Below are 27,848 nucleotides of genomic sequence, written 5' to 3'. Positions count from 1 at the left end.
GCGCGGAGGGGCGGCCCGGTGCCCCTCGGGTCCCCCGGCCAGGGCGCCGAGCGAGCCACCACCGGCCGGAGCTGCGCGGAGGGAGCGCGGGGGCGCAGGGCTCGGCCGGGGCTCATCCGCCGGCCGCGCCAGGAGCCCCGGGAGCCTGGGCCCGCTCTCCCGACCGCAGGTATCTCCTCCGGGGCCTGCCAGGGTCACCCGGCCAAATTCGCTCCACCGCGCCGGGAGGGAGCGGATCCTCGCCTCTGGCCCGCCGGCCAATCGTAGAACAACTCGTGTCGATTGACAGGCCCTCCGAGCCAACCACTAGCGACCGTGGGCGGGACTCAGCGAGCCCTTAGCGGAGAAGCCCGCGCAAACGGTTGCTAGGGACGCACCGGACTCCCTTTACGGCGCCTCGGAGGAACCAAAAGAGACGGCGCCTCCGCCCTCCAGGTCGGACCGACTCCGTTTCCTCCGGTCTCCGAATCCCGAAGGGTGGGCAGCGCGCTGCTCCCCGCTCTGAGGCCTCGAAGGCGGGGGGCGCAAGGAGGCTCCCTCACGGCCAGGCACGCCCGCAGGGCCGAGGGGCCGACGGAGGCTGCGGCCCGCAGTGGCCTGGGTCGACGTCCTGGACGCCGATAGGCTGTCCCCGCACCTGCGGACGGGGTTGGCCCCCCGGTGCCCCGGCCCCTGGCCTCGGCTCCCACCCCGGCACGAGCGCGGACGCCCAGCGCTGAGCGTTAACCGGAGGCGGTCCCTTCTCACGGGCTAAGTCCGCGCGGCGACGTCGGGACGAAGTCGGCCAGTGTACAGACGCAGCCGCCGAGGCCCGGAGGGGCCGCCAACGCACTCGACTGGCCCGCACCTTGCAGCCCCACGCCGAGACCCTCCACGAGCCCACGTGCCCCCAGCATCTCCCAGATTCTTCGCTCCCCTGCAGCCACGGTTCCGTGCGTGCGGCCCCGACCGCCCCTGCCTTCTTCCCCGCTCCTCGCCTCCAGAAGCCTCCGGTGTGCTCTCAGATTACCTGTCCCGAGGAGGTGAGGCTGGCTCCTCCTGCTGCTGAGGACCGCATGGCCTCGAGGGTGAACTACAATTCCCATGAGGCGCTGAGGCTGCGCAGACGCGTCGGGGTTCAAACCTGGGGTGGGATTCCATTGGCTGAGCCAGCACGGAGTCGGGAGCCCTGATTGGCTGAGGGGCCTGAGGCGACAGATTCCGGAAAGGGGAAGAGCAGCCAACATGGCGGCGGAACGCGGCGCGGGCCAGCAACAGTCGCAGGAGATGATGGAGGGTGAGCGGCTCCGTGGGGCGGCGGCCCAAGGGCCCAGCGGGCTGGGGGGCGGCGGCCCGCACCGGCCTTGCCTGAGAGAAACGGGCCGTTCCGCCTCCGGCCGTAACCTGGGCCGCGCCGCGCCCTGACAGTTGCCAGCCGGCTCGGTGGGGCAGGGGCGGCCCGGGACCCGGGGACCCCGGGCGGAGGCTGCAGTGGCCAGGAAGGCGCGGGCGGCCGGGAGGCGCCAAACCCAAGGCGCGGGGGGAACCGCGGCGCGGGCGGGTAGGTGGGTACTGACGACGCTGGCCCGGCTGCCCGGGTGTCCACAGGCTGGCGGGAGCCTCGCCCCGAACCTCTGAGCCTGGCCCGCCGGGTCTGTCCCCCGGGCAGCTATCGGGGAAACTGAGGCGCAGAGCGGCTCATGGGTGAACATGGTGGAGGTGGGGAAGGGTTCTCTCGTAAGCGAATGGGTTGTGGGGAAGGGGTGGGAAGGAGCCGAGAGATTGAATTATTGAACAGCGGAAGCCTGCTTTCAAAGCTATCATAGTTCCGAAAAGACTAAATTCAGCTCTTTAGTTTTGTTGAGAAAAGTCATCTGCATATTGTATTGCACGTAGTTATACAGACACGCCAACTGGAGAGTCAGTCATGTCCCCCGTGCTTACGTGCTTTTGGTCTCCGCTGGTTGGGGCTGGGTCGGGGGAGGTGCAGAGCCCCAGAAGAAAGCCACTGCTGTATGTGTAAAGTGCTAGGGAAGAAGGGTGGGCGGTGGGGTGCGAAGGAAGAGCTGCTGTGTTTGGAGTGATGGCTGCCCAACCAAATCCAGCTCTGCGCTGAACCTTGAAGGAAAACTACAAATCACCAGGTTGGAGAAACATCAAAGATCATTTCAGTTTAAGAAAGACAAAAGCAAAGTGCTGTGAAAGAAAGTGGTCTGTTTGGAAGAACATTTGACCGAGAGCGACAGTCCCGTTGGAGGAGGGTGGCGGGAGAGGGCCGTGGAGGACCTTGGTGAAGGGTCTTGGACCTTTTTTAAGCAAGGAAGCACCTCTTCCTACCCCCCTCCTCGACACCCCTCCTCCCAGACTACTCCTCCTCCTTCACCTGTTTCCATGTCTTGGTAAATGGCAAATACAAAACGTAGGTGATTCTCTGTCTCCCTCTCCCACCCGTCCAGTTAACCTGATGCCTCTGTATCCTTCATACCTACAGGTCTTCAGTACCTCTTTCCTTCCCACTACCACTACTCGGAGCCAGCCCATTGTTCCCAGTATCCCAAAGTTGCCTTGTATTTGGATCTACTGTCTCATGCTCCAGACCCTCTGCTACCTTCAGGATAGAGTCCCACATTTCACTTTGGCTGCCCTTCATTAGCTCAGTCCCAGCCACACCACACCCAGTAGAATTTGCTCTCTCTTAGCCTTGGCCACAGAGTGCCCTGTGCCTGGTAATAACTAACTACCAAGTGTTTACTCCATGTCATGCACATGCAGACTGCTTTTGTGCCTTTTCTACTTTAGTCCTGATAGCATCTCTGGTCTTTGGGTCCTATTCTAGCCCCCTTGTACAGATGAGGAGAGTGAGGGTTGGAAAAGCAAACAGCCTGTGTCTCTATGGGCAAGGCGAAATCTCGGCAGGAGTCGCTGGCATTCCAAAAACTTTTGAGTTGGGGCGCCTCAGTGGCTCAGTCAGTTAAGCGTCTGCCTTTGGCTCAGGTCATGATCCCAGAGTTCTGGGATCAAGTCCCGCATCTTTCGGGCTTCTTGCACAGCAAGGAGCCTGCCCCTCCCTTTCCCTCTGCCTGCTGCCACTCCCCCTGCTTGTGCTCTCTCTGTCTCTCTCTGTCAGATAAATAAATAAAATCTTTAAAAAAAGAAAAATAAAAGTAAGAACTTTTGGAGTCAAAGATCAGATTTGGGTTTTAGAATCACATCAGATTCTCTAGTCATGCAGAATAGATTAGACAGAGCCAGAAAAGCCACAGAGAGACCAGTTAGGAGACGAGGCAGGAGCCCAGGCAGTTGCCAGGGTGGGAAAGAAGGAATGGATTTGGAGGTTTGGGAGGTGGATTTCATAAGGATGTGGTTTTATCCAGCACTCCTTCCCTGGGTGCTCCTTTTCTCAGCCCAGGAGGGGATACAAAGAAGAAATAAAACTTCCTTTCCTCAAAGAGCACACCCCTTTGTGGACAAACTGTAGTCAGGAAAGAAAATACTTTCAGTATTGTTGATAACTCCCAGTAACTTATTACCGTTTCAGCTCTTCGAGATAGACTTCCAAGGGAGATCATGAAAAAAGCTGGAAAAAGGAAAATAATTGACAGTCTTACCAAAGAATTTTTACCACTCTGCCATATTTAGTCATTGCCTTATTTATTAATTCAAAAAATACTTATTTACCAGCCTTTCAAAGCTGGTGTTGCTGCGTGCAGGTGTGTGGCACCGGTGACCTTTATGTGGGGCATTTGGCACTATTGGCTGTCTCCTTTTTCATTACAGCCCCCCCTCTGCCCACAGTCTGATTTGAGTTAGTCTTGATTTCTTTCAGAACGTGGGCCTGTGAACTGGGCTGGTTTTCTTGGCCAAATGGATAGTGGAGCATGGATGAAGGTATGTGGTGGAAGGGTCACAATGGTCCCCTCTACGTGGACGTCCAGGCCAAAAGCGAGCCACACAGGAGGTGCTTCACTGTGTCACCCATGAGTACGCTTGGTCACAGATGATCCAGGGCTTTTATAACACCTGGAAATTCTTCACGATTTCCTTGAGGGCAGGAAGAATATGTTAATCATCTTAGTACCCATGTGTCCTCCCTGCTCTGCCCTCCCCCACACAAGTTGTCCCCACCACTGTACACCTCAGGTGGTGCCCAAGCAGGAAAGACACTCGTGTTTGTTGAGCTGACTTCAATAAATGTTTCTCAATGAAGTCTTTTTGACTTACAGCTGGATGTCCGTCTGTTAAATGTTCTTCAGGGAGTCACATAAAGTGGCTGTGAATTCTTATTGATGTGTGTGGGCTCAGTTGACAGGCGAGTCGAATCTGAAGAGTCTGGCGATGAGGAAGGGAAGAAGCAGAGCAGCGGTATAGTGGCGGACCTCAGTGAGCACAGCCTAAAGGATGGAGAGGAGCAGGGGGCAGAGGACCCAGAAGGTACCAGGCCGAGTTAAGAGCCTTAAACTCTCTAAGGGGGAGGGTGCGGCCATGTTGCATATGATCTGCCCAACTCCACCCCACCTCCTTGTGTGGTGGAGAGGCGAGGGCCGTGGGAGGACTGCTATGGGCAGTGGGAGGACTGCTATGCGAGAAGGGCATTCGTTTGGCTGACTCTTGATCTGCTGATGCAGCACTAGAGGCCCAGTGGGGGCTGGTGGCCGTGTGCTCTCGGAGCAGTGCACCCACCGAGGCACTCCCTTCGTGAGCTGACTCGTTTACGGCACTTGCAAGCAGGATGCATTTTTTTTTTTTTTTTTTTTTTTTAGTTCCACTAAGGCAAATGTTACTAATAACGTTAGTGCTGGAGTATCATCTGGAACAGAACCAGAAAATTATTTTATTAACCATATATTCAGGAAGCGAGATTTGAAAAAAAAATTTTTTTTCGTTGACGATGCTTTTGTTTCCTATCATAGTAATGTAAACCAATTTCAGAATAGCACTTTTAGTATTTTAGAGAAGTCATTTCTAAGTTGTGCTTCACCATATGAGAGGCCTGAGGATTGACTTCTAAATTGCCAAGATGTTAGGAAAATAGTTTCATGCAGAAAATATCTCAGCAGCCTCCTATTGTTTTAGTGATTAAAAAGTAAGTTTTAAAGTAAAATTAAAAAGTGATGAGAATAGTAAGTTCTCAGTCCATAATGGTGGTTTTTCACCCTCCCCAACCATGATCCTTATTGGTTTGGTTAGAAAAATCGATTTACATTGAAAAGAATGAGAGAGGGCATATGAACAGACAGAAAGAAGTCCAAGATACATTATTAGGTGAGAACAGCACATTTCCAAACAGTATGCATGTTAAAGTCTTATTGTTAGAATTATTAATTTTATGTAAGTTTTAACCTACTTTAAAGTCTTAACTAACATCAAACTGCAGTTGAAGATCTCTGAATAACAGGTTTGAGAGGATGTTGTATCTTCTGCATTGTCTAGATTCATACACGATGTATGGATTTTTAAGGTAGTAATAGTCATGCTCTACCCTTATGGTAATAAAACCCACAAATTCTAAAAAAACAAAACTAATTTTTAAAATTACATTGTGCTCTGTGCCAGTGAAGATGATTGGTAACTATGGCAACCTAATTTTAAGGCAAAGGGAGATTACCACAAAGTATCAGCCACATTTACTTTGGAGCTCCAGAGTCGATATTCTGGAAGCAGCGTGGGTGGAATAAGTACATGGGAGTGATGGAGGAAAGCTTTCGTTATGTCTGAGTCACGGAAAGACCAAGCGGGTGGGAGCGTCACCTGCTCTCCCATCTGAACATCTGGCGCTTTTGGAGGACTGGAGAGTTGGTGGGGCCCTGTCCTGGGGATTTCTCCTCCTGGGTGGTGAGCGCAGGCTCCCAGTGGCTCGCCCGGGGGCTCACGGTGACAAAGTAGAGCAGCTGGACTTAAACCCAGCTTGTCCAAATCCAGCGTTCTTTCAGACTACTAGCTGATTAAAAGCACTCTGGGAAATCTTAAAGGGGGGAGTGGGGTGGGCGCCTGGGTGGCTCAGTCGGTATGCCACTGCCTTCGGCTCAGGTCATGATCCCAGAGTCCTGGGATTGAGTCTCCCATCGGGCTCCCTGCTCAGCAGGAAGCCTGCTTCTCCCTCTGCCCCTCCCCCCTGCTCCTGTGCGTGCTGTCTCTCAAATAAATAAATAAAATCTTTAAAAAAAAAAGCACTCTGGAAATATGCAGTTTTATAAGTCCTTGAGAGAAGCCAGGACTCACTGTGCTCCCACCTGTATTTATTTATAAAGTCCTAAGTTCAAATAAAATGGAAACGTGTCAACTGTTACCTTTCACTTATTTTCCATAACTGATTTTAAAAAACAAGAAAAAAAGATGAATACATGTACATTTGGGGAAACATTCTAGGCTGGCCACTGTTGCAGAGGTTAAGCTGTTGTTTTGAGGGGCCTGTCCTGAGTGCCAGGCATGTTACAGACACAGCCACATTAAGCTGTGTGACCGCCTGTCCTCAGGAGCCCAGGCCTGGTTTCTACGCACCGGCCATGCTCGACTGTCTGCAGTGGCGCCTTGACTTGCACTCCCACGGTGCCCTGGTCTGGACGCTGTGTGGCCTAGACACTTGCCTTCATTGTGCTGCCTCTCTCATCGCAGCTTCCAGAGTTCATGGACCTTGGACTTGTGTGTCTGGGGGTGAGGAGTAATTTGGGTATATCTCTTGGTTTTGCCTAGCTCCTTTTATTTCATTCCTAGGTAGGTTGATACCTCGTAAAGTTAGAGCAAATAATTCTAGTAAATAATAAACTAGAGTAAGTGACATATTTTGTTGCCTAGCCATTGTTGATTGTTATGGAGAAGGTGTAGTGAGGAGACTGAATTCAGCCAGCACCAGCCAGTGCTGCTTTGTTAAGCTGGTCCGTCCGCTGTTAAGTGCACCTCTCTACAGCCTCCAGTCGAGGGGCCAGGCTGGCCAGCAGACGGAGCGGACCCCTGTCGTCGGGAGGCACCGGGAGCGTGAGGTCTGAGGGCTGCAGGCCCGTTCCACAGCAGAAGCAGATGCAGCTTTGCTGTAGGCGAGGGGTAGCAGTAGGAGCCAGGTAAAAGTAGCCGTGGGGACAGCGGGTTTCCAGGAGAGCAGGAACCACATGCTCCCCAGAAGTGTGGCAAGCCAGGCGGCCCAGTTTCCTCAGAGAGCCAAAAGGGACATTAGAGAAATGTCATCCAGTCACAATAGATGACCTCCTTCAGATCCTAACACAAGCAGACTGAGGGGAGAAATCGTCAGACAGTTGATGAAATCCAAGAATCACTGTTACACTTTCTTAAAGCATTGAGCTGTTTTTAGACACACACACTTCCATCAGCTCAGGGGAAACGAAGACCAGGAAGCAACTGATTCCAGGCCGTTAGCTCCGCAGCCTGAGCGCATCTCACAGCTCTCCCCCGGCACTGGGGCAGGGGAGCCTCTACTGGAATTAGCTCGTGCCTCCAGGGGAGAAGTGTGTTTAAATCGGTCAGGGCTCTCCAGTCCCTCTGTCGAGCTGTGCTTTGTTTTGGTTTCCTCTTTGCAGAGATAAGTGTTTATAGACAACGAGGCCACTTTCCAAAGCAATAAAAGGCACATCCTAGAACATCTGACATGCCCAGCAGGAGCTATATTCAGATGGTCTGATTGATTTGCCACAGACAAGAAAGGAGAGGGCAGGCCGCTGCCAGCTGGGCAGCTCTGGGCGGATCCCCTACTGCTGACTGGGCTCACCTGAGGCTCCATCGGCCAACCCCCTCCTTCCTGCAAACAGCTGCAGGCTACATTTCCTTTCCTGGCAAGTTCAGTGGCACAGATGGAAGTTTGGAGACCTTTGCCAGGAGCCGAGTTCAGGAACATCTGAATGCTTGAAAGGTGACCCGTGACGAGCAGGGCGTTAACCCTGCCGTGCCATCCGGAGCCTCCGTGTGCCGCCGCGTGGCTTCTGCTGTGCATGACTTAGCACTGAGCCAGGCAGCCCAAGTCCCAGTGCCACGGACACTAAGGCTCTGAATGGGCTTTGTTTTTCCTTCTCATTTTTTCAGAAGGACAAGAGCTGCCTGTGGATATGGAAACCATCAACTTGGACAGAGATGCAGAGGTAATGCTACCTGCTGGACGCAGCCGCGGGGGGCATGGTGATGGACCACTCTGACTGTGAGGGTATCTTTTACGGAGGTGCCAGATTAGTAAGTGATTTCCTAGGCGAGGTCATCTGAGCCCTGCTTGGTTGGGTCAGACTCCTTGTGTCCTGCTTGTTTCTAATACCAGTGACTAAAACCCCAGCCCTGTGTAACCAGAGGGTTGGGTGGCCGATGAACCGCCCTTGTCACCTAAGTGACACGAGGGGGTCAGGTGATTACTTTGTCCGTGGCAGGGCCTCGACCTCCCCAGCATCTGATGCGCACTGAACACTGGCAGCTCCAGGCAGGCGGGAGACCACCAGGAAGCATCACCCTGGTGCCCCACCCCCACCCCCCACCCCAAGTCCGCAGCTGACAGCGGGCGCCTAGGCCTGTGTTTGGGCTCAGGGGGCTGTGGGGCAAGAGGCTTTACGCACTGCTCATTTTTATGTCAAACTGCCAGCAAGCATCTTGCAGCCGTCCTCTGTGTCACTGTCACCTGTCTGCAGGCTCGCTGGTGTCTCTTCACCCTCCCCTGCACCCACCTCGCCGGCCCCCCTCCACTCCTGCTCCAGGAAGCAGGTCTTCAGACGCTTCTCTGCAGCTGGATTTCTTCTTCATTTCAGGATGTTGATCTGAATCACTACCGCATCGGGAAGATTGAGGGGTTCGAGGTGCTGAAGAAAGTGAAGGTGAGGGCGACTCTGTCCTCCTCTGGAGGGGTGCTGACACCCCAGAGCCCATCCCCCCGGCAGCGGAGGGCCGGTTCTGCAGAAGCTGCTGGCCTGTGTCCCAAGCTGCTCTCGGCACTTTTTATCCTAAACACGCTTAGGTTTACAGCACAGTCCAGGAGGCCAGTGGGCGCTCCCCAAGGCCAGCCGATGACCCAGTGCAGAGCCTGCCTACAGTCAAGCACACCCCGGACTGTGTAGTCCTTACCTCGTGGCAGTTAAATTTGTTCAGAATTGAGCCCACTAGCAGTTTGCTCTGCTGGGAAACAGCACACACCCTCAACCCTGACCAATGCCTCCCTCAGCACGGAGGTCTGCTCAGTGCGAGGCCTGCCTCCAGCCTCCCTTTGGGTGTCTGCCCATCCTCTCCAAGGTCAGCACGTTTCTAGAAGACAGCAGGAGGTTGAGAACCTCCCCCCCGCCCCGGGAGGCCGGTCCTGTAACACAGCTGGCATCTCAGGGCCTCCCCGTTGCCTGTGTCAGCTGTCCTTTTTCATCCCTCAGACTCTCTGCCTCCGTCAGAATTTAATTAAATGCATTGAAAATCTGGAGGAGCTACAGAGTCTGCGAGAGCTGGATCTTTATGACAACCAGATCAAGAAGATTGAGAATCTGGAGGCGCTAACACAGTTGGAGTGAGTCATGAGTCTGGGGGACGGCTGAGGGGCTTGTTCAGTCTCCCCAGAACCAAGCCTGGGCCCCGGCTCCCAGCCCTGGGGGGCCACCTCTGCCACAGGGTCCTGCCCAGCACCCGGCTCCATGGGTGGCATTGACGGGTCCGGTCCAGGGCCGGCACGATTTTCATCCTCGACGCAGTGCTGAGAGCCTGGCGGGCAGCTGGGGTGGTATGTGGCCCACCTGGTGGGGGGGGGCTGCCTCCAGCTTAGTTGCATTTTGAGGTCCATGCCACCTGTGCTCATTGAAAAATGAAATGTTTTGCTTATTCTCAGGATTCTAGATATTTCTTTCAATCTGCTGAGAAACATTGAAGGAGTTGAAAAGCTGACGCGACTGAAGAAGCTCTTCCTGGTTAACAATAAAATCAGTAAAATTGAGAACATAAGCAACTTACACCAGCTGCAGATGCTGGAGCTGGGGTCCAACCGCATCCGGGTAGGTACGGCTGCATGGCCAGGGGTCTGGCCTCTGGGACTGGCGGTGATGGGCGCTAGGTGTGTGCTTGGCTAAGTGTTCCTATGGTGTGATTTTATTTTCCAGGAAGAGAATGCTAACTGCAGGTCAGTGTTAATAAGAAGATGTGCTCAAACTCTGTGGTCCAGCCCATTTTCTGCACATAAATTTTACTTGCTCTTCATCCAGATCACAACCTAAACCTTAGCAAAGCATCCCAGCTGCATTCTGCCCGAGTGAAGCACTTTGGTTTTACATATGCTGAGGGTTGTGTTCTTTGGTGAACCTCTCTGAGATGACAGTGTCCCAGACACAGCAGAGTGGTGGCTTGTAGCGACCCGGCTTCCACACAGGGGCCGTAGGAAGCATGTTGCAGCTTGGTGCACGGTTGGCCCATCCACCCTGGACGGCTTCGTGCAACTGGGATACGCCCCACAGCAACCTGACATCCTGCCACGCTCTGTCGGACCCGGCCTCGGGGAGCACTGGGCAGAGTAGACAGAAGAGGCTTTGGGAAAGAGGTTTGGTGTCCATAGGAGCCACCCTTTACCCGTCTGACGATAGCTGCCGAGCAGAACCCGTGGTGAGAAACGCAGATGGGGTCACAGAAGGACAGACATCGGGGTGGGGAGAGTGGCCACGGCGGTTTGCCGGCAAAGGGGAGGAAGGGCCAGCAGAACAGTAATGAGGGTATCTGCTAGCCAGAAGACCACTCGATGCCCACCTGCCGTCCCAGTGAAGCCAGTGGTCCAAGCACCACTTCCCCCACCTCTGTGGTGCGAACAGCCTCCATCTGGCTGTTGATTGTTCACAGCACCCTGCCATCAGCCAGCTTGGCCCTTGAGAGCTGGGCAGGATGCAAACCCAGGACGGCCTCTTGGGACAGTTGTGAGCAGTCACATGGCCCCTGTAGCAAAGTAACACATTTAAAACTAGAGAGTGAAGAGTGGCCCAGATGTCGGCATTTTATCAAGTGTCTCTCTCTGCGGTGTTTCTAGGAGGAAGGTGGTTCATCACAAATCAGCATAGCTAATAGCAGTTAAGGATGCCCTCCCCCTGAATCCTCAATCCTGCTGTGATGTGCAAGGTGGGATGCACCTGCCTTCGGCACCTGCTGGTGGGTCGGTGTGTGCTACAAAAGCTGACAGCTTGCTGAGAGGCAGCAGCAAACTCAGGAGGGAAGCAGGTCGAGTCAGCATGTCCTAGACCCCCTGCTCTCCGCCCGGCACTGGTATTGACAGTTGACTAGAGGAGCACACGATCCTGGCAAGGAGGGAGGGTGGTAGGTCCTGAGATGGGGGACAGAGAGCCATGGAATGGGGGCGCCTGCTCCCAGGAATCCCGGGTGGCGTCCTGAGGTCACAGCTGCTTCTGGGGAGACCTAGGCTCTTAGAATGCATTTTAACGAACCCTACGTGGAATTACATGATAACGTGTCAACTCAGAACTTTAGCTGGTAGGGGACTGCTCATCTGTGGATGTCCCCTGACCTCGAGCTCTGTGAGGGTTGGGGGTGAGCCTAGGAGACAAGGCCTTGGACTATCCACCTCTTAAGTGAGATTTCACTGGAGAATTTCCAGAGTGGACAAGTAACTGGCCCACATCCCAGGGCTGCAGTCCGAACAGCTGTGTCTCCTCGCCCGGGCCCCTTGCCTACCCTGGTCTAGCTGGTGGGCCACACAGTGTTAACTGCTACCCTGTCTTTTTCACAGGCAATTGAAAATATTGACACGTTAACCAGTCTGGAGAGTTTGTTTTTGGGGAAAAACAAGATCACTAAACTTCAGAACCTGGATGCACTTACCAACTTGACAGTGCTCAGTATGCAGGTACCGACCTGCCTTTATGTCCATCTGGCCAAGCCCCAGCCGGGGCGGGACTGCCCAACACCCTGCATGTTTGTCTTTCCCCATGTCCATGATCAGTGCTCCCTTCACCAGCAGGGAGCAATTGAAATGCCAGGTTTCAAAGACTTATGCGTCCATACACATAAAATTTCCTTCCCTGGGTGGTTTCTAGCCACAGGGTCGTCTTTAAGAGGGTTGAGCTTGTGCCAAGGCCTCCTGAAGTGTCTGACTCAGGGGTGGAAGCTTCCATGCCCTCACGGAGAGCAGAGCCCTGTGTTTGCGAGTAGGCAAGCACCTGAGTATGCCTGGGTTCACACCGCCTTTTGTGCTGGAAGCAGATGGGTGGAACCAGGCCCTTGAGGCAAGGCGTGGTGGCGCGTGCTAGGCGTGGCAGGTCTCCCCAGATCACTTGTGCCTTTCATAAAGCAAACATTATGCAGACTCTCTTTTTAAAAAGGACTGTATGCTCTGAGTTACAATGTATGTTAAAAGAAATAAGTAATTTATTTTAAAATATTCAGTGGATTTGACCTTTTTGAATTGCTAAGTTATGGGGGTAGACCTTCCCTAAGCACATCTAAAGAAGTGTTCTTTACCTAAAAGCCTCTAACTCTCACACATGCGTTTTAGCCAGTGCAGCAGACTCAGAATCTTGAGCTCTCTCTCCGGCAAGGTCCCTTCCGGCACACTGGGAGTGCAGGGCCAGTGTTAGGCCTCTTCTGGGCAAGAGGTATCCTCCTCTAAAAGCCATTTTGTCTCCCCCCTCTGTGCTGTTCTGATGGCTGTTGGCCCTCCCTCTCGCAGAGCAACCGGCTGACCAAGATGGAGGGTCTGCAGAGCCTGGTGAACCTTCGAGAGCTGTACCTGAGCCACAACGGCATCGAGGTCATCGAGGGCCTGGAGAACAATGTAAGACGTCTGCGCGTCTGGCCGGGGCGGTGCGGGTTAGGCCTGGTTTGAAGAAGACTCGTTGCCTCTCGAGGTGTATGGTCGAGACCGTCCCCGCGCACACTGGGATGCACATGAAGCTCGTGCAGTCTTCCCTCTCCCCGCGAAGGCGTGTGGTGCTGGTGCTGCACGCTGCGGTCAGCACCGGGACCTCCGGGGCAGGGTGCACTGTGCGGTCTGCAGCGGCACCACGGCCTTTCCCCAGGTGTCCTCGCCTGCAGAGGGCTGGCAGGTGGCAGCGGCTCTCCCTCCCTCCCCATCCTGCCCACTGTACTTCCTGCCCCACTGCTTTCCAGACCACAGGGGCCATGGGACCTCAGCTTTGAACTGAGTCCCCGCACCTTCCTCCTCCTCCCTGCTTTTCAGCCGCCCTCGCAGGGTTGAGAAGGGCCTGTCCACCTCCCAGGGACAGTCCTGCTCCTGCCCCGCACAGGACAGTCTTAGATGCGCTGAGCGGGGAGGGCAGGCGGCACTCAGCTGCCTGTTGGCAAGCCTATTTTTCCTCCCTGCAGTATTCAAGACAAATAAAAGACTTTCTCTCATTCAATTTTACTGGGGTTTTTTTTTTCTGTTTTGTTTATTGCCAGCAAAGGTAACGATTTGGTTACTTTGGTTATTGTAAACTTAGCACTTCAGTCTTAGTAGAGGCTCCTTTGGCCTCTGTGCCTCAGCCCCTGGGTCTAGTCACTGTTAGTAATGTTTTAGAGGGAAAACCATGTTCTGAATTTCATTTTACCACTAACTAGAATTTTCGAGGAGTGAGAATTGGGCCCGTGGTAAGTGTGGTCTCCTTCCTTCACCTTGCAGTCCGGTTGAGAGCTTACCAGACTGGCGTATCCGCCGGGCGCACTTGGGCAGTGCAGAGCGGTGGGTGGAGGCAGGGTTGTGAGAGGCCGGACTCTACGGAGGCCCTGAGAGCGCAGTTGGCAGGGCGTGCACATGTCCAGCCTGAGGGGCCCACGCCCGTGGCAAACTGTGGGTCCCCCCACCCCATGCCCCCCAGGGTCGGAGGAGAATAGTGTCTGCAGTACAGGCGACTGAGCGCAGGTCCCCAGCAAATAGGAAAGAAGTGAGAATGTAGAATTTTCCGGTAGCCGTGCTACGCTGTGGTCTGGGTTCAACTCCAGATCATTGTTGGGCCTCTGAACAAAACAGAAAAAAAAAAAGGAAAAAAGGAAAAGGCAGTTGTGGCTTTAAAGGTAATTATGTTACTAGAACACTTATCATTGGTCCAACGTGACAGTCTCCTCAGGGCTTCGTTCAGTTGGAGATCAAATGTTCATTTAAGTTTCCTCTCTTAATTGATCTGGAATTTATTTTTGTTCTGGGAGATAAGGAAGTAAATGGTAAATGTATGTTTTTCCCAAGTGGCAAATCCCCTGTCCCAGCACCACTGGCGATGCCAGCTTCCCTCCCCGTCGCCCCCCGCTGCCCACCGAGGCTTCCTCCCCCCGCACACAGTCGTCTGCGGCGTGCCACTGCACGGTGGACGCCCCGTCTGCTGTGCTTGCTCCCCGCCCCGCCCGGTTCCTCCTCTTTTTTTAAAGCAATTCCCTACTGGTTTGCTTTTGGATGAGCTTTCAAAACCCTGTCCGGCTCCGCCCAAAACAACAAGACCGTGTTGAGCACATAACTGAGTCCCTGTGCTCAGAGGCCCAGGACCAGTCCTGTCAGCCACAATGCCCCGGTGCTGAGCGTTCGCACGGGGCCCGCAGCACGATCGAAGCACGCTCATCCGATGACACCAAGCACCGCAGGATGGGCTCGGGGGGCTGGAGATCGCTGCGGTGGCGGCCCCAGCCTGGCACTGCCTGCTGCCCGCCCTCTCCTGCCAAGTTCCCCGAAGTCCCTGTCGGCCGCAGCCCCGCCAGCCCCCCAGGCGGGAGGCTCCTGTCACGCTGCACTCTCACACAGCAGTCTGAGCGCGCATGACAGGCCCCACACAAGCTACTCGGAGGAGCTCCTCACCCAGCTGCCACGTGACACGGCGTGGACCCTGCGGCGTCCTGGAGGGTGACTGGCCAGCGCTCTTGCTGGGTGACATTGCAGGGGCAGAGGGGACAGGCACGGGTGGACCCTCGAGGAGTCAGAGACCAGGGCCAGAGCCCTTCTGAGTCAGGACGGCGCCGCCTGCGGGCTGATGTGTGTGTTCATGGATTTGTTCTTACTTTATTGAGACAATTGTTAACTTTCCCTTAGAACTTAGGGTTCTAAGGAGGATTTGAAATCAGAATCCCACGAATGCAGCAGAAAATGTAAGAAGGGATCTACAGTCAGAAATGGGTAGAGAAGAAGGGATGAACGCTTATCGGTGGCCGTCAACCAACTTCTAAATGTTTCCCTTTTTTTTTTTAAGATTTTAATTATTTATTTGACAGAGACACAGCGAGAGAGGGAACACAAGCAGGGGGAGTGGGAGAGGGAGAGAAGCAGGCTTCCCGCCGAGCAGGGAGCCCGATGTGGGGCTCGATCCCAGGACCCTGGGACCATGACCTGAGCCGAAGGCAGACGCCCAACGACTGAGCCACCCAGGCGCCCCTCCCTTTTGATTTTAGAAAAATTTGTCGGTTGGTTTGATTAAACCTGGTTCAGCAAGCAATGCAAGCTTTAACAGACTTCATTTTTACTACAGTGTTATTCAACTCTGTTAAATCTTGAAACCGAGCTTTAAAAAATTACTCCCCAGGCTCAGCTGACAGTGTCTGCTGAGCGTTCTTAGGAAGGGGATGGTGGGGCACACGCTAGAAGCAGGAGACACAGCGTCTGGCCTCTGTAGAGGGTGCTCAGTCGCTCCGGACACTGTCCTCAGTAGGGCCGAGCACTCATTCTGCTCTCTTCTATCAGCTGTAAATCCCAGGCCGGCGCTCGACCCGCTGTCCCTCAGCACCGGGCTTTCCTCTCTGCCCCTTCGTCCTGGTGGCCTCTTCCCAGAAGAAGGGGGTCCTCCGGGAGCACGGGCTGGGGCCACCAGTGCCCCCTCTGCCACCTCTGCTTGTACCTGGGCGGTTTCCTCCCTTGGCGAGCCCTGGGCTCCTCATCTCTTTAAGTGAAGACAAAAATACTGTTTTGAGGATTTTTGAAGTATTGTGCATGTCCTCAAAATAGACTGAATAGATGTGGCTGCAAGTGTCACCCCCTTCTTCAGAGCCCACCCAGAAGCCCCCACGCAATGGAGCACCCCCCCCCGCCCTGAGCCCCAGGCCTGCCCTGCTCCCAGGGAGGTGTCACTCTGCTCTTCTGGGACCACACATCTCACCAGGATGGGGACCCTGGTGCACAGGGATCCGGGAGTCCAGGGCTGGGAGCATCAGGTGTCAGTGGTAATGAGCGTTCCATGCAGTAGCTGTGAGGGTTCTGTGTGTGAGTGAAATGGCGGGGCCGGGGGGGGGGGGGGGCTGCATCACCATCCTGTTAGCACGCTCCTGTGCCACGAGGGTGGAGAGGGTGGCTTGCCCCACAGCTCTCAGCTTGGCCCCCGACACCATGTGTGTGGTCACACAGTCATTGTTGAACTGGGGTAATTCAGGAAAAATCTTATCTCCTTGTTTTAGAACAAACTCACAATGTTGGACATTGCATCAAATAGAATCAAAAAGATTGAGAACATCAGCCATCTAACAGAGCTGCAGGAATTCTGGGTAAGTGGATACATGCTGGGGTGGATGTTGCTTCTGCTGAAATGGTGCCTCGGAGCAGGGTGCCGTGAGCAAGGGCAGGGGGCGCCAGCCTGGAGCCCCCGGGAGGGTGAGGTGGGCGGGCACCGTCTCGGAGTTTGGTGTTGGCTTTGTCTGTGCGTCGGCGTCACCCAGGAGCAAAATCTCAGGCCCCACTTTACTCCAGATGGGGAGACCCTGGAATTGCCAAACCCAGCCCAGGAGCTCGTGCATTCAGTGTGGACATGCCCCACAGAAGTAGAATTCGGCTGGGTTTGTGCAGTCCGTCCTCCTGGACTCCACCGAGTCTTCTCTGATGTGTGGTTTTGGGGAGTCGTGTCGCAGAGCCAATAAGAAGCAATAGGAAGAGAAACAGGATGTAGGAAGTCTTAACTTCTTGACTCCACTAAAAGCATTGCAGAATGATCCCTGAACTGAGACCCTCCGCATCAGATCCCATGGGCATGTGTGCTGCCCGTCCCCAGGCTGGCGGCCCCGCAGGGATCCCTGCACACTCTGACCCTGTGATGCTGTGAGCTGAGTGTTGTCCGGGATGTGCTCCATCTGACCAGGATTCATGCTGAATCTAAGGCGGGATCCGTCCTCGTCTAGGCAGGCTGCTGACCCTGCTCGCATCCTGTATGGTTTTCTTTCCTCATCTTAAAATATCAACAGGTCACCTGCTGTGAAAATGTCCCCAGCCCTTTGTTAATAGCATTGGGTCTTAGGTAGTGTCAGGTTGTGATGCCAGAGCAAATCTGAGGACACCAGACCCAGAATTAGAGAGGTAGGAGAGAAAAGGGTCTTGGGCCAGGGGCACCAGCGAGCCACCATAAGCCCGGTGGGTCTAGTGTGCGGCCCACCCCTGCAGGAAGGTGCAGCTGGGGATAGGCTGCTTGGACCAGAGCAAGGGTTTGGCTTGAAGAGGCCAGGGAACCCCACAGAGAAACCCACTGACAAATGAGGAACCCAGGGGCAGAGGGCCTGGGTGACAAGGACACCAGCTGATCCCGAAGCCATCTTAAACGTGTGATTCCTTCTCCGTGCCTGGCCAAGGGACAAGAGTATGGGACATGGGGTGCTGAGACCACAGGTAGGGCCCGGCAGGGCACCCCGGCCTTCAGGGAGGCAGGCAGGCTGGCAGTTGCTCGAACCTGGAGCTCTCTCTTCTGGTCTCCGGATCACGGCAACCCTGTGAAGCAGGTAGGATTGTGCGTTCCAGGAGGGGAGGTTGCAAACCAGGAGCTCTCAAACCCTTCTGTGCTCGTATGGGGTGTGCTTAGCTGTTAGCTAGTCTCTGAAGGAGAAATGGGAAGCCAGTCCTCATAAATTTTTAATCACCCAAATTCTGTGTTTTTTGATGTTCTATTTGTTCTGCCAATTACCAACAGAAGGATGTTGAAATATCCCAGCCATACCTGTGGATTTGCTTTCTCCTGTCAGCTCCATCAGCTTTTGCTTCTTGTATCTTGAAGGTTTTTATTAGTTGCATAGACATGTAGGATTGTAATATCTTTTTGAAGCATTATCTTTTCATCATATGGAATGTCCCTTTTCTTCACTGCCCTCTGTTTTTGTTCTGAGGCCTACGTCCCTGTGTTAATCTGGCTACTCTTTCTCCTGATTACTATTTCCATGGGTATCTTTCTCCATCCAGTTACTCAACCTGTCTTCATTCATAATAAGTAAAAGGTATCTCTCATAAACAACACAGGAGTTTTGCCTTTTTATCCAGTCTGACCCATCTCTGCCTTCAAGCGAGGTGTTTACCCTACTTATATTTAATACAATTACATTTACTTGCATTCTGTGTCATGGTTGGGTTTATATCTGCCATCTTGCTATTTGTTTTTTATTTGTTCCTTTATCTCTCTTTTCCTGCCTTTTTAGATTGGGAAAAAGGGTGTTGTTTTGGGGATAGTCCATTTTATTTCCACTGTTGACATATTTGCTTATATTCTGCGTGCTTGACTTTTGGTGACTATTCTAGGAATCACAAAGTATATTTTTAAGTAACCGCAGTCTGCCTTCAAGTAATATTACAGCACATCACATATAACGTAAGGCCCTTCCAGGAGCACGCTTCCTTTCCTCTCCAGCAGCTAATATTGGCTTATGTTTTACTTTTAGTAGGTTATAAACCCCATGATACGTCGCCATATCAGTTATCTTTTAAGGAAATTAAATTTTTTTTTTTAGAGAGCGTGCATGTGGGTGGGGAAGGGCAGAGGGAGAGGGAGAATCCCAGGCAGGCTCCACGCTCAGTGCGGAGCCCGACTCAGGGCTCGATCTCACGACCCTGAGATCATGACCTGAACCGAAACCAAGAGTCAGATGCTTAATGGACTCAGCCCCCCAGACACCCCAAAGGAAATTTAGTAACAAGAAAACCCACTTGTTTTACTATTTCTGGCATGTTTTAGTCTTCTGTACAGTTTGCACTGTAGCGTTTCCCTCCCACCTGAAGAATTTTAGCATTTTATTGTGCAGCATATGCTGTGAGCCAGTTCTTCCAGCTTTGATTGATCTGGAGAAGCCGCTTTGCTTTGCTTTCATTCTTGAAGGGCAGTGTTAACACACACGTGCCTGGGGGCGCCCTTCCTCACCGTGAACTCGCCCCAGGGGCCCCATTTTGAGCTGTTTCTGATGGGAAGTGGTTCGTCATTTTTGTCCTTGTTCCCTTGTGTGCAATGCGTCTTTCTCCCTCCAGCTGCTATTTTATGTTCCTTTTATCACTTGTCCTTCTTGCCACTTGCATGTCATGTGCCATTGAGCTTTTTGGGTCTCTGAATGTATAGTTTTCAAAGTCAAATGCAGAAAACTTTTGAAAATAATTTCCTCAAAAAATTTTTCTGCCCCTTCTTCCCCCAGTTTCTTCCTAGAACTCCCAGTGACGCGTATGTTGTCCAGCGCTTGGCAGTGGGGCTGCCGGCTGTTATGTTGCGCGCTCCCATTTGTATGACTTCTGCTCTCGTGTCAGACGTCATGATCTTCTATTCTGCAGTGTTCACGTGCTGTTAAGCTCACATACTCAGCTTTCTCTCTCAGATGTTGTATTTTTCAACTCTAAAAAAATTTGGTTCTCTTTTTGTAGATTCTGTTTCTCTCCTTACCTGTGTGTTTCCCTTAAAGCCTTTCTTTTTCACATGGCTCGTAATTTTTGTATTTGCTGTTGGCCATTAGGATTATAAGTTATTGGGGACGCCTGGCTGGCGCGACTCTCATCTCGGAGTTGTGAGTTCAAGCCCCATGTTGAGCGTAGAGATTACATAAAAATAAAATATCTTAAAAAAGAGAGATGTTCAGTTATTGACTCTCTGGATTTTTGTTGTTTTCCTTTAAAGTATATCGTACTTTTTATCTGGCAGACGGTTGAGTCACCCCTTGATCCTTTTGAGACTTGTTTGCAGCTTTATTAGTGTGAGTCTAAGAAGCCTGTCCTCGAAGGCTTCTCTGCTCTGTTTCCAGGCTGTGATCCATCCTGGGCATCTAGTGAATGCCCCAGGCATTTAGTGAGGTCTCTGCCTCTGGTTGGTGGGAGCACGAACATGTCCTTTCCCTGCATGAGCTCGGGCCTTGTCCGGTTCATGGCCTCTGGCGGCTGCTCCTGGGCCAATCCGCACTCAGCTTTCAGTCCAAGATTCCAGGGCACACTAGGTGCACCTCTGAAGCTTTTTTCCCTACATAGCTCACTCCTCTCCAGGAACTCCAGCTACTTCTGCCTCTCCACACTACAGTCCCTGCCTCAACTCAGAGTGGCCAGCAGGCTGTGCTCGGGCTCCCCTGTGGTGCACAGAGGGCCTCCAGCAAGAAGGCCCGATGGGCACAGAGCCCCCCTCCCTTGTTTTCCTGCTCTCGGGAGTCCCTGTCGTGGGTCGCCCCTTGTCCAACGTACGCAAACCACAGTTTCAAGGGATTTCTCCTGTTTTCTAGCCTATTACAGAAGGGCAAGTCCAGCTCCAATTACTTCCTCCCTCGAAGTAGAAGTCCTGTCTCTTTACTTACTTTCATTTTTCTGTCTCACTCACCGACTGCGGTGTGTAAGCTTCGTGAGGGCAGAGGAATCTATTTGCTCACCCTTACATCCTGGCCCCTAGAACAGTGCCCGGCACACATGAGGCTTAGTAAGAGGAAGGAACTTCGAGGGGAAGTGGGTTAGTTGGACAGAGACCAACTGTAGATACCACTGGAAAACATGCTTGTGGAAATATGTGAACTAAAGGTTAATATCCATATATTAAACACAGCTCATCCAGAGGTGCCACTGGAAAACAGGAGGGTAGAGGGGCACCCAGGTGGCTCAGTTGGTTAAGCGTCTAACTCCTGATTTCAGCTCAGGTCCTGATCTCACAGGTTGTGGGATCAAGCCCCATGCGGACTCCATACTCGGCAGGAAGTCTACTTGGATTCTCTCTCTGCCTCTGCCTCTGCCCTTCCCCCTGCTTGTGCTCACTCGCTTGCTGCGTCTCTCTCTAAAATAAATAAAATCCTAAAAAAAAAAAAAATGGGGTGGAGCATGAACAGGCAAGTCACAGAGTAAGAAGTAACAGTTGCTTGAAAATACATAAAGCATTTTCTATTTCATTAATTTTTAAAATACACTAAAACAGTGAGATGTGGCGTTTTGGCTTCAGACTGGCACCAGCCTTTGCTGGAATGTGGTCTGTGCTGCGGCAAGCGCTCCCTGGATACGCTGGCAGGACTCTCGTCAGCACCCGGGTCCTGTGGAGTCTTCAGGGCCTCGAGACCCTGACAAATTGCTGAGAAATTCAAAGATTTATGTACAAAATACGTAACTATCGGGATTTGTTGTTTTACAATGGCAATAGCTTTTGTTGTATTTTCTAATGATAAAGTCTGTCTGTTCATTGTAAAAAAGAAAAAGATCAGATTACAAAGAAGAAAGACAAATCTGTCTTTTCCTTGCTCTTCTGTGTGGGTGTCCAGTTTAGAAAAGATTATAAACCCAAAGCTTATAAAAACAATTACCCAGATTTTCTTCTGAAACTTTAGGTTTGTATTATTCATACAATTTTTCCACCTTAGGGAATAATAAATAAATTATGATATATCCATATGATGAAATATGCCACTATAAACAAGGCCTTCAAATGATGTTTGTAAAGGAGATTTCGTTACAGAAAAATGCTCATAATATAGTGTTGATGAAAAAGGAATATGCAAAGTGTTTTGAGGGAGATCGAGATGTTGTTGAACTCCGTGCCTGTGGACACACATGAGCAGAGAAAGGACTAGAAGTGTGGACACAGAAGCGAGAAGCCCTTGTCTCTGGATTGTAAACGTGTAGCTGGTTTTCCTGTTTCTCTTCATACTCTTTGGTTCCTCCCAAGTTTTCCATAACAAGCATGTACTTCTTTCCTAAGTGAAAAACAAATGTGTAGAAAAGTATATTTCAGGGGCGCCTGGGTGGCTCAGTTGGTTAAGCGACTGCCTTCGGCTCAGGTCATGATCCTGGAGTCCCGGGATCGAGTCCCGCATCGGGCTCCCTGCTCAGCGGGGAGTCTGCTTCTCCCTCTGACCCTCTTTCCCTCTCATGCTTTCTATCTCTCATTCTCTCTCTCTCTCAAATAAATAAATAAAATCTTTAAAAAAAAAAGAAAAGAAAAGTATATTCCAAGAGAACAAGAGGGAAAACTTAGGCCAGCCCCTCCCTACTGAGGTAGATGGGCTCCCAGAGCAGGGGGAAGAAAGCAGAGCAGAAGATCGACCGTGGTCTTCCTCGGGTGGCGAGACTGGGCGTGATTCTTACCTTTTTTTAAATACTTTGCTGTATTTCTCACTTCTCGGCAATGAGCATTTTTATGCCCGGAGGAAAAGGAGAAGCAGGTGTATTTCAGTGACAGCTGAGGAGGTGAGCATGTGGCTGCTAAAGTACGCTTCATGCTGGCAGGACCGCAGAGGCCTGCGGAGGCCTGGGACCCTCCCCGCTGCCTCGCCGGCCACTATGGCCAGATGAACAGACCTGGCCTGAGGCGGCCACAGCAAGGTCAGAAAAGGGGAATGAGTTCAAGAGAAACGCCAACGGTGAATCAGCAGAAATTGGTGACCTCCAGAGGGAGAGGCAACGGTCCCAGGCAGGGAGGCTTGTGAGGCCAAGCAGGAAGAGCAGAGGAGTTGGGAGCTCCCTTGATAGTCTCTCTTTCGCCATATCATCACGGCTCCCAGAAATTAGCGTGGACAGGCTCCAAACATGCAGTGTGCTATCCATAGTAAGTGATCATGTGGACATGTATAGAAAGTGATAAGCAAGAACAGATACCTCTTTCCTTCATTCCTGCAAAGAGAAACACGGGAAGTGTTAACCTGCATAAATGGTCTCCTGTGGGGCCTGAGGGGGAAGGTGGAGGGCGACTTCTCTGAATACATCTGTTTGCGTAGTTCGGTTTTCTAAATGTTTTTAATTTACAATTACAAACGGACTGAAACAAATGACTAGCTATATTTCAAATTAGTACAGCAACCACACAAAGGAAAGAATTATTTAAGTGACATAGGAAACAGAGGTCTGACTGTGGCCTGTGTAAAATAACTCCTAGAAGAAAGATCTTGCACGTCACTCGCTAGTTTTATTCGTGCCAATGTTGGTATTATCATTTTGAAACTATTTTAAATATGTTACAGGATAAATAAGTATACCAGTGTGAGTCAGATCCTAACACTCCACATACAAGAAAATAGATACAGATACAAACAAGTGTAACCTGTCCTGTTGAATTTGGATTTGGAGGTAGTTTTAGGCATGGAGGTAGGGCCATCGGCCTGTCATCTCAGCGTGAACAGCCACAGACACGGCCAAGCGTAGGTGGCAGCTGTCTGCAGGCCGTGGGCTCGGGGTGGGCACCGTGGTCACACCCGGGCCCTCAGCTCAGGGTACTTTCCACCGACAAGTGGGCACAGACACAGCGGCTGTTTCCCTGGACAAAGGAGGCAGAAATCGGAGCTGGGGCTCCTGGGAGCTGAAATTTTCTGGGCAGGCAGGCGGCAGGGAGATTACTGCACAGGGACAAAGCCCTCGCAACGACTCAGCTGCCCGTGTGTCCCAGAGGCAGACAGCCGCGGGAACTCGAGGCCAGGTGGGGATTCCGGACGCCGTACAGCACATGGAGGCTCTGCATTCGACCTGCCAGAGCGGAGGGGTGATGCCAGACACCCCAGAAGCTCCACCCACAGGCCGGCACAGCCACCCGTCAGGGGCAGATAAACGCTCTCCCAGAGCCGGTGGCCAAGCCCCCACAGGACTTGGAGACTCTGCCAGAAACACCGCTTTTAAAGGAGGACAACAAAACTCCCAGTCATGTAGCCTCCGCAGTACTCAGTGCGTGGAGAAGCAGAAGACCGTGACCCGTGACAAGGAGAAAAAGCATCTCAGTAGAAGCCACGGGAGGTAATCGGTAGCGTGGCCCCGGCGCCCGAGGTCCTAGCAACTGTGCCCACGTGGGACCCTGCCCGTGCGCGTGTGCGGGCCTCACTGACAAAACACCGCAGAAGCAACAGGATTTCCCCTCCATGACTGGGTCCTGAAAAGGCTGGCCTCTATCGGGGAGGCTCCTTCTGGCCCTCTCCGGAGTCCCTACCATTCTCTGAAGTAACAGGCACCTCTTTTGATGCCAGCACCATACAAAGCACACGTCTCCTTGTTGAAATGTCCTGTGGATTTTCAAAAAATAAGTGATGTTGATATTCTACCAGTGGTGTATGAAGTGTATCTTGAGAATTCCCCCACACCTCTGTTTCTGTTTTTAAGATATTACTGAGTTTGGGGGAAATTAAGTGCATGTTTTCTATCTAAATAGCAGCCAAAAAACCATCGTAAGGCGGGGAAATATATCCAGTGAAGTTTGGGTCTTGATAACCATGGGCAGTCTGCTGGGAAAATGTCAAATATTCTTTGACACACGGCAGACATCCAGCTCTCCAATGACGAGCGTTGCCTGAATCCGCTACTGGACTTATGCTACAGAGTGTGGGAAATGTTCTAGATTAAAAGAGGTTAAAAATTGTCCCCTTCTGGGGAGATACTCTAGGAAGGGAAGGGTCCCACCCAAGCTCCTCTATATCCCGTGGTGAAGAACTTAAAAGGAGAAATATGAAGGCGATCAGTTTTCCCTCCATGAGCCTAACATCATTGCCCCGCCAGGGACTCAGGAGACCCTGGAATGTGTATGGAAACAATGCAAGTGAATGGTTTTGTGTTCCACTTTGGAAGTATACAAAGATAAGATTCTCTAAAAGTTACTGTATCAAAGACGCCGTTACAGTGGTAAAAGTTCCAGTTCCGCACTCCCTGAATCTTGGAGAAAACCGCCCTGGGGCCCGGCTGCCGCTCATCCTAAGTGATGAGATCTGGGGTTTGTAAAGCTGGCCCCGCGCCGCGGACAAGTGACGGGCCCGCAGTGCGAGACAGAAGCATGTGCCGTGGCAGATGGGAATGAAGCTATAGTGAAACAGGAGAGGCTCTGCGTGCTCCACGCCGGAGTCCGCTGCCGTGACGTGATGGCAGGGAGACGTCCCTAAGCAGACTCTGCCACAGAAATACTTCTTCCTTCTAAACAGTGCCCTACTGATGCTTTTGTTAAATGAATATACATTTTGCGTGTTTTAAGGCACAGGCGCCATTTAGTGATTCTCCCCTTCAGTGCACTCTCTCTCAACTGGCCTTGACGGCACAGCCACAGCGTCTCACTTGGCACTTGGCCACATGAGCCACTCAAGTTGTATGAGTGGATAGACTTATGCTTAACAGAATAACACTTGAGAATCTGTCCGTAAAGAGTTATGCTCCAGTGTCCCCTCCCAGGGGAGGCGCTCCCTCAGGCTGGCAGCAGAGTGCCTTCTCGGTGTCAGGGCCCTTGTGACACAGTCCTCAGTCCCTCCACAAGGGCCAAGACCTGGGTTCTGGTGGCACACGAGGCCCACAAGAAATTCTGTGAAAATAGGGCTCCTTATACAGCTGGGTCTGGAAGTATATGTCATCGCAGGAAGTTAATAAAGACAGTCGTCTGGCCGTGGCTGTGGAACTGATCACAGACTAGTCCTCCGGCTGTGAGAAGCACCAAGATGGTTTGGCTCTGCTTGGGCAGCGCACAGGCTTCGTCCCCAGGAGAGCATGGCAGTTCAGTTGAGCTGAAGAAGCAGAGATCGAAGTTTATGGCGAGACACGGCCCTGGACAGGGGGTAGCTGTGCAGAGAAGGGGCCCCAGAGGTCCATGTGGGGATCCCCTGTTAGTCCATGGCTGAGGGCTGAGCAGTCTGGGCACAAGGCCACCCCCCTCAAGGCTCACCCAGTAGCGCCACTGGGCAGCTCAGTCCTGCCCAAGTAGAAGGATCTCGCCAACACTCTTGGCATCCAGCTAGACTCCAGAAAGGCCATTCCTGAGGGTGAGGACCACAGGCTCAGATTTGACCTGCTTCAAACCCACCCTAATAAAGTCTGAAGTCAGGCTTCAAGAATATCTCCAGAGGAGGTGGAGTTTGGAGGCTGGTCCCCACCAAGTTAGAGGGGCCCTGACAAGGTGTGTGACACCAAACCCACACAGCCCAAAGGTGATCAGCCAGTAATTAAGTTGCTTGTTAGAACAGAAAATTAACCCTCTTCAAAGAATCCAGTCTCTTTAACATATTATCCACAATGTCTGGTGTTTGATCCAAAATCATTAGATATGCAAATAGGAAAATGTGATCTATGCTTAAGAAAAAGTAGTGGTAAGACACCACAAACCCTCTGCCACCGTAGGTTCGACAGAGGACAGGTCTGCTCCCTGTCCTTCGGGAGGAGCGGCCCTGCTCTCTGCCTCTGTGCGTGGGGGGCCCGGGGCCACCATCTCTCCAAGCGTGCTTTCTAGAACGGGCACGACTGGACCTGGGGGATCAGACCAGCAGACGCGAAGCTGGTAGTGATGCATATGCTCCCAGCAGCTCTTCAGCTTGCTCCTCATTTAAAGTTCCTGTCATCCAAAACCCTTGTGAGCAGTGACAGGCTGGAGCCCACTTGCCCTCGCTCGTCGGAGCTATGTGCCTCATCCCAACTCTGTGGTCAGGGACCTGATGCTGGTAGCGTGAAATCAGCCATGGCGGGGTATTTACACCACAGGAATTGGCAGGCAGTACAAGTGAGGGCTTTTTGATTTCTCTGGGAGCTGGTTGCTGAACGCGTGCCCACACAGCACCTCACACGCGTACCCATCCTGAGCCCTCGCCTCCACCTTCAGCCAGGCGCTTAGTGCATCTTGCCTTCAGAAGACCCTTCTGCCATCTGTTTTCACTTGTTCCTCTGCTGTATTCTTTGGGAACTGGTAGAAACCAGGGCGGCTCACCTCTCTGAGCCCCCTGCCCTGCCCCCCGCGGAGGAGCCATGATCATCCACAGGACAGGTGTGGGCTGACCTGGTCAGAGGCACACGCTGTGACGGGCACTCTGAAGCCAGAGGCCCGCCATGCCCTCGTCTTGATGGTGGTTTAAAAAGTCAGAGAACTCTTCCCATCTCTGGCAGGTCCCCTCCAGGTGGGCCGTGACGGTCAGGAGGATGGACCCTAACTGCTTTGAGCAGTACAGCTCAGACCTCTGAGCCCCTTGTCCAGCTTTGTATCCTGGGGACATCACGTGGGCAGTGGGAGCTCAATGGTGGGGGGCATTTTCCTCCCAGACACCAGTAATGCCCCTAGTGGAACAGGCCAGAGGCAGCTTACGGGACAGATGGACATTTACTTGGCGTGGCCTCTGCTGTGCTGGCCATGTTAGGGTCAGAGCACTCAGTCAGGCCTTGGAAACAACCACCACGTTGGTTTGTAGGAAGTACAGTGGAACCTGCTTTAACACTCTGCCTAGAGATGGGGCGGGGCTTGTAAGCGGTGTGGCTTTGTCTTTTCTCTGCTGATCTTAACTTGGATTCGCCCCTGTTTGGTGATGTGGCCCAAGTTCTGGGCGTAAGCAAGAGTGTTCTCCTTGGGGTGCTCCTGGAAGGCGGCTAGGAGGTACCAGGAGGCTCCGGGGAAGACACCTGGCTGTCTTCTGAGTGGGGGGGACTGGAGCGCGTCAGTGGGCTCCTGCTCAGATGGGGGGCCAGGAGGCCCGGGGCTGTTCTGTCCTAGAGGCTTTCCTAATGTGTGTGCGTGTCCTCCAGATGAACGACAATCTCCTTGAGAGCTGGAGCGACCTCGATGAGCTGAAAGCGGCCAAGAGCCTGGAGACGGTGTACCTGGAGCGGAACCCCCTGCAGAAGGACCCCCAGTACCGGCGGAAGATTATGCTGGCCCTGCCCTCAGTGCGGCAGATCGACGCCACCTTCGTCAGGTTCTGAGTCCTCCTGGCGCCTGCCGGGTCCCTCTCTTCACAAGAACTTCCCAGCCACGGTTTTTATCCACCCGTTGCTCCTCAAGCCGGCACTCTCTCAGCAGTCACAAACCCAATGGCAATAAAAAGGCACTGAGTGATAA

General features: G+C 52.6%; 2 protein-coding genes across 12 annotated transcripts in view; one reads left to right on the top strand and one right to left on the bottom strand.

Annotated features, from left to right (window-relative positions):
• The window catches only part of PASK (PAS domain containing serine/threonine kinase), a 37,453-nt gene extending 36,392 nt beyond the window's left edge, over window positions 1–1,061 (bottom strand). For 5 of the 6 annotated variants that reach the window (XR_012376975.1, XM_073888827.1, XM_073888828.1 and 2 more), the window contains exon 1: window positions 1,010–1,061. Coding sequence is in view for 4 of the 6 variants with exons in the window: in XM_073888827.1 (XP_073744928.1) it covers window positions 1,010–1,057 (48 nt within the window). In the remaining 2 variants the exon portion in view is untranslated. Of the gene's footprint in view, window positions 1–377; window positions 501–1,009 lie in introns of those variants that run through there. The other variant, XM_073888832.1, reaches the window with a different exon arrangement.
• Window positions 463–27,848, top strand: PPP1R7 (protein phosphatase 1 regulatory subunit 7). Of its 6 annotated transcripts, XM_025888491.2 has the most exons (11): window positions 464–1,276; window positions 3,806–3,867; window positions 4,282–4,422; window positions 8,008–8,063; window positions 8,712–8,777; window positions 9,321–9,451; window positions 9,767–9,929; window positions 11,660–11,776; window positions 12,599–12,703; window positions 16,294–16,380; window positions 27,536–27,848. In XM_025888491.2, exons 2-11 carry the CDS (start codon window positions 3,858–3,860, stop codon window positions 27,710–27,712), a joined length of 1,053 nt encoding a protein of 350 aa, XP_025744276.1. In that variant the 5' UTR covers window positions 464–1,276; window positions 3,806–3,857; the 3' UTR covers window positions 27,713–27,848. The 6 variants fall into 6 exon arrangements, with proteins under 6 accessions (XP_025744259.1, XP_025744276.1, XP_025744268.1 ...); XM_025888474.2 differs by lacking the exon at window positions 3,806–3,867 and having other exon boundaries at window positions 463–1,276; XM_025888483.2 differs by lacking the exon at window positions 3,806–3,867 and having other exon boundaries at window positions 468–1,276; window positions 4,282–4,410.

Source organism: Callorhinus ursinus, unplaced genomic scaffold (genome assembly GCF_003265705.2).
Source record: "Callorhinus ursinus isolate GAN/ISIS: 27379988/994484 unplaced genomic scaffold, GSC_fseal_2.0 scaffold96, whole genome shotgun sequence".
Taxonomy (NCBI): Eukaryota; Metazoa; Chordata; class Mammalia; order Carnivora; family Otariidae; genus Callorhinus; species Callorhinus ursinus.
Note: the sequence above shows the minus strand (reverse complement) of the source record. Positions and strands in the feature narration are given on the sequence as shown.

Excerpts from the sequence above, each read along its gene's own strand:
- PPP1R7 (XM_025888474.2), top strand. The coding sequence starts at position 1,225 with ATGGCGGCGGAACGCGGCGCGGGCCAGCAACAGTCGCAGGAGATGATG. Across the intron at positions 9,452-9,766 it reads GAGGCGCTAACACAGTTGGA|GATTCTAGATATTTCTTTCA; the intron begins GTGAGTCATGAG and ends GCTTATTCTCAG. Across the intron at positions 11,777-12,598 it reads TGACAGTGCTCAGTATGCAG|AGCAACCGGCTGACCAAGAT; the intron begins GTACCGACCTGC and ends TCCCTCTCGCAG.